General features: G+C 40.8%; 2 protein-coding genes across 2 annotated transcripts; one reads left to right on the top strand and one right to left on the bottom strand.

Moving 5' to 3' along the window:
• Positions 1-1,635: 1,635 nt before the first annotated feature.
• On the top strand, positions 1,636-2,688 carry BRETT_001776 (uncharacterized protein; the record flags this gene model as incomplete). The annotated part of the gene is made up of 1 exon (XM_041280318.1): positions 1,636-2,688. One exon carries the CDS (start codon positions 1,636-1,638, stop codon positions 2,686-2,688), a length of 1,053 nt encoding a protein of 350 aa, XP_041135201.1.
• A 684-nt stretch (positions 2,689-3,372) lies between these two features.
• Positions 3,373-5,103, bottom strand: BRETT_001775 (uncharacterized protein; the record flags this gene model as incomplete). The annotated part of the gene is made up of 1 exon (XM_041280317.1): positions 3,373-5,103. The coding sequence occupies one exon, from the start codon at positions 5,101-5,103 to the stop codon at positions 3,373-3,375; it is 1,731 nt and encodes a 576-aa protein (XP_041135200.1).
• Between the last annotated feature and the right edge of the window lie 897 nt (positions 5,104-6,000).

The raw sequence follows: 6,000 nt of genomic DNA, 5'->3' as shown, positions 1-6,000 counted from the left end.
TTCTATATTGCATATACCTGTCAAACTGCCTTTAATGTATTTTCTCGATGCTGTCTATTTAATCACCTCAACTATTTTCCGTTTGCTTCCATACTAGACTCAAAATTGAAAGCTAGTAGTATTAACAATCCTTGCACTGTTTCAAGTCTTGCTAAATTGTCAAATGATATTAAGATTCGGACTAATCAAATTAATTATAATGGAGATGCTATTCCGTTCCAGCCGGTTACGTCAAAGCGGGGGTCCAAAAAAAGACTATATTCCTGTGTTTGAATATTACTCAGAAGCAACAGAAAAAATCCAAAAAAAAATACTGAGTGATACAGAAGTCCGGACGATGACTTACATTCGTCGCAAAAAATGTAATGGTGCAAGGATGCGTAAGTGCCTCATTGATTTGATGAGCTTTAGGAGTACGGTACAAACACATGCAACAACAGAAGACTAATTAGTAGTTGGAATAAATAATTTGAAGTAGTTGGAATAAATAATTTGAAGTAGTTAGAACCAATAATTCGAAGTAGTCGGAATTAATAATTCGAAACAGTTTAAATTAATAATTACTCTAATGCTATCAAATCAACATTCAGAGACAACGCCATACAAAGTGCAGCTTTACGGTGTAAGGATGAATCCTAAGGTCGTGAATGGTGACTTGCCAAATGCCCTGCAGAATGTTTCTTGAAATGCTGAGAAAAGTCAAGTTTAACAAATACATTCGGAACATCTTATCCTAGTTACATATTATCTGAACTTAATCAATGTATTCAATAATTGATTGAGCATTTGGTACCGGCAAATAGTAAAAGCGTAATTGCATAGAAACGCGAAATTAAAAATTAGAGGTGCAGGCAAATAACTCGGATTCAGAATAACGCATTAAGGTTGTATGGGACCCGGAACAATGAAAAATTGCTCGAGACCAAGGACGCCGAATGCTAAAAATGCGAAATATTTTCTCTTTCGGTATTTTTGTTCTTCGAAATCAAACAATTTAGCATTCATTCAATTTTTTTTGGCCTTCTCGCCCCTTTGCCGAAGAGCTACAATCGACATTTTCACTTCTGACCGTTTTCCTTATTATTCGGGTTCTTTCTAGCGTGAGCTATTTGTTATACGTAGGTTTTTTTTTTTTTTTTTTTTTTTTTATTGACTTTTTGATTTTTTTGATTTTTTGAATTTTTGAATTTTTGAATTTTCTTTTTTTAAATTTATCCATTTTTATTTTATATTTTTTTGGGAAATACTCGAATGGATCTTTTCACGTCTTGACCATTCATCTTATCCTTAAGTCATCCAAGGTATACCATACAGTATTTTGCACATTCACACAGTCTGAAGAATACTTATAGTCTTTTACGCGAGGAACTTGTTGTCTTTTTCATTTCTTTATAAAAACCGACTTGTACAACCCAGAGCAATCATTCTTTTTCAGCTTTGAGGACGCCATAAGTCTAACAGCAAGAAAAAGTCACAGGAGTTTTATTTGAATCACAGCTATATTTCAGACGCATTCTACTTTATCTGGTGTACTGCATACACGCTCCACATACCACAAACAGATTGCACGCGTTGCTTTCCCGCTCGTTTCACATTTCAACAGCTGAAAACTAAAACATATACACATAAAGACAAATGTCGGCACTTATAGCACTCACACTAGCCGTGATACCGTCATTGGTGGGGGCCACAGGCGATATGGTGGGCTGCTACTCCAGCGTCCCGTCGTCCTGGGTCGATAAGGGCTCATATACCTGGCAGTCGTCGGATTATTGCTCCAGTCAATGTAGTGGGTATGACTTTTATGCCATGTCAGGCAACAAATGCTACTGTGGCTCATCACAGCCATCAGGCAGCCAGAGTAACTCTTGCTCAACAACATGCGATGGATATCCATCGGATATGTGTGGAGGAACAAACGCGTACAACGTTTATGCGCAGGAAGGTGTGACTGTATCATCCGCAAATTCAGACGACTCAGGCTCAAGTTCGACCGAAGATTCGACTTCTGCCGCCGGCACCTCGTCAACAGCAGCAGCATCAAGCAGTCAGACGAATGCTGGTGCGACAACCTCGGCTGCAGGCACGAGTTCGGACTCAGAAAGCTCTTCCGAGACCTCATCTACAAATTCCGACTCTGCAAACCCTACAACGAGCTCAAAGTCTAGTGCAACTGTTGAAACAACCGTTTTGAACAGTAGCACGATTGTCACATCTGTGGTGACAGTCACGTCGAAGACGTCGTCTCCTAAATCGACGGACACGTCATCATCTTCGTCAGCCACATCGTCAGCCACAGCTTCATCCACACCAGAGAGCAAAAAAAGCTCTTCTGGGTCAAATACAGGTGCAATAGCCGGTGGAGTCGTTGGCGGAGTCGTGGGTCTAGGCCTAATTGCGGCTGGATTGTTCTTCTTCATCTGGAGAAAGAGGAGAAACGATGATTACGAGTCTGGCGACAACACAAGCAACGGAATAGTTGATGATGTGGCTTACGAGGAGGCCCTTAAGTCGAGCACGAATCCATTTGCCTCTGAGCAGGATGATACGGCAAACAGAGTGATGCTGGGAAGGCGGAGATTGAGTGATGGATCTCTTGCAGATGCTGCCGATTACAACCGAAAAGTTCTAAGAGTCGCAAATCCTGATGATGATATTCCTGAGAACAACACCACGGGCAAGTTCTGATCGACGAGAATCCTTTTTTCGCTCTCTTTTTTTGTTCTTTGCTTAGTCTTGCCTTTATCTCTTCTCTCATATTCCTTCCAGTCGCTGCTTCTCGACGTACAATTATTTTCTCTTGCTTCTTTTTTTTGCAGGCATCCTTACTAGAGTATGCTGCAAATGCTCATCTGTTGATGGCAGCGTTTGGCTCTGAATACGGTTTCGCTTTTTTTTTTCTTGCTATTCCTTAGTTTTTGTGTGCGTTGCGTTGCTTTGTTTGGTGATTTGTCGCCGGCCTGGGGGAAACGGGCCTTCCGGCAGATCTCCCTATAGTTTGTATTTATACAGATGATATTTACCTACATCCAGTTATCATTTAATATGCGTCTCTGTTGTAATGTTGGTTCTAGCTCTGATCTTGTATTGGACTTGGAAATGAACTAGTTCGTACTAGTTCGTACTTGTTGATTTTCTCTCTGATTAGTATTACTTGGAAACAGGAAGTGCTGAAGCTGAAAGTATTGAACCTGGGGTTATTGCTTACTATTACTTCATTACATCTCATTCTAAGAAAAATCTTACATCACAGAGCACCTCTAATAGCCGACCACATCTCTGGCCGATTTCATAAATAAACTATAAATAAGTCAGCACTAAACGTAATATGGAGTCACACACTCTAATTCAAACACACTGTGTATTGCTCATTCAAACATATTTGTATGGATTCATGATTCCCTTCGGATCGAAGTGCTTCTTCATATCACGAATAAGGTGCAGCTCAACCGGATTCTTCGTGTACTGAATTGCGTGTTTCTTCTGGAATCCCAAACCGTGCTCGGCCGAAATAGATCCGTGGTATTTCTGAACCTGCTCATACACATATGGCTCCAAAGCCTCTTCAACAACCTTGGAGTACTCACGAACACAAACATTGAGATGCAAGTTGCCATCACCAATGTGGCCGTATCCAATAACATCAACGATCGGTTTCGACTTGTCTGTAGCAGAAAGTAAATTCTTCTCCGTAAGATGCTCCCGAACAGTATTGACCAAGTCGTAAATCTTTGACTGCGGTAACGACACGTCATACTTGTAAACACCGCCATCAATCTTAGCAGCCATACTGATGGACTCTCTCCATTCCCAAAGTTCCGCCATCTGTGCCTCATCTTGCGAAACTGTACCATCTGAAACTTCACCACTTTCCATCACGTTTTCAAGAAAAGACTCGAGCTTTTCATCATCGTGCTCCTTGCTTGAACCAGCAACCTCTATAAGCACATAGAATGGATACTCTGGAACGGAAGCTGCATAATTTCCTTTGAGAGAATCCACATCCACGTCTTCACCAGCCAAAGGATGTGCACGGCCAAGTAAACGTGACGAGAAAACTTCTGAGCGGCGATCCATGAACTCAAATGCAGAAAGAACTTCGCAAAGCTGAGATCTGGCCGCTTTAAACGTCTGCTGGACCTTTTCATAGCTATCAAGTCCCAAAAATGCAACATTCGAGAACTTTGGACGACCCGGACACAAAATAGAAATGCCAGTGATGATTCCCAATGTTCCCTCGGATCCAATAAACAACTGCTTCAAATCATAGCCAGTGTTGTCCTTTCTAAGTGAGTGCATCGAATCATATATCGTTCCGTCCGGTAAAACTGCTTCCAATCCAAGAACAGAACCATGCAGTGATCCGTACCTCAATAACCGGACACCACCAGCATTGGTTGCAACATTTCCTCCAACGAAACATGACCCTTTGGCTCCCAAATCGAGCGGGAAGATATGCCCGTTTTTGGCAAGAAAGTTGTCTGCATCCTCCATAATCACACCCGCATCAAGTTTGAGGATACCAGAGGTCTCATCAAACGATCTCACCTTGTTCATGTTAGCCACAGAAATAACAACTTCGTCGAAAACTGGGACCGAACCACCAACTAAGCCTGTGTTTCCACCTTGTGGAACAATTGCAATCATATTTTCATTACAGTACTTCACAACCTTTGACACTTCCTGGACCGTTTTGGGACGCAATGCGACACGTGACTGGCCTCTGTATTTGGCCATCCAGTCCACATTGTACTTCTCTAACTCTTCTACATCTGTAATCACCTGCTTGTCTCCGAGAACTTTTTTGAAGAAGTCAATATCGTCAGTTGTGATTTTCTTAAATGCGGGATTCCGTTTGGTCTCGGGATACATCTCTGAAGTCAATGTAACCTCCTTCTTAGTGGCCATTCCCCGACTGAAGTAATCAAAACGTCTCCTCATACTTAAGTTCTTCTTAGCTATGTTACACATCCGTGCACCAGATAGTTCCCCGATGCTAGCAACGGCTTTGGCAACATGCGCAAAACTGGCTCTACCTGATTCGGAAACACGGAGCAATCCGGATGCCTGTGGCCTTAGTTGAATGCGAAGGAGACCAGACATCATTCAGTTCTTGAGATATATTAAAAGATGAATATGTATGTGAAGTAGTGTTAAGCCACAGCCCGCAATCAGATAACGGCGAACTTAGAATATCTTGAATGATATATTCCAATGATAACCTGTTGTAGGTGTTTCGGAAAAAGGCCTACCTTAAGTAGTTAAATTAGTAAAAGAAAATACTGACGTATTTACATGATCGAGAATTGCGCTGCCGATATTGATTTTCGATAATTATGAATTTTTCATTTTAGAGTTTGCACAGGTTGCTGCCAAAAAAAAAAAAAAAAAAAAAAAAAAAAAAAAAAGTTACTCCAAAATAAAATAGGTTCCAGGAGGACATTTGAACCATTACTGCTAGTCATAGATTTATAAGTATTCTATTTGAACATCACTTCTGCCCAAACTTATACTATGATTTATTGTAAAACTACAACATAAACCAACCTTTTACAGATGAATAATTCCCTTTCGAAAGAATATTAATCAATTTGAGTTGAACATCCCTACACCCTTGGTCTTCCGTTTCTCCACCCATCAGAAGAATCAGCCATTTCTCCAGTTGACTCATTCAGTTAATTGTGAACTAGCGCGGGGAAAGGTTACAGAATGAGGACTGCGATAATTTTAGCCGCGAAAGCAAACCTTGCCGAAATCAGGGAGGTCAGCAAATTGTGTTTTGGATTGTGGGAGCAGGCAAAAAATTGTATAACATGTACCTAGTACAGACCAAAAGTGAAAATCTAGCTTTTCAATCATACCGTAAATTAACATTTGCATCACTTAATAGCGAAAATTTTCATCATGTTCGGAATAACTTTAATCGACAAATCTCAGCGTAGATTGTCGAAAAAGTCCAGTTTTCAGAATAATTCCCAAATCATCTTGAGTCCGAATTTC

The sequence above is a fragment of the Brettanomyces bruxellensis genome, chromosome 4, assembly GCF_011074885.1.
Source record: "Brettanomyces bruxellensis chromosome 4, complete sequence".
NCBI lineage: Eukaryota > Fungi > Ascomycota > Pichiomycetes > Pichiales > Pichiaceae > Brettanomyces > Brettanomyces bruxellensis.
Note: the sequence above shows the minus strand (reverse complement) of the source record. Positions and strands in the feature narration are given on the sequence as shown.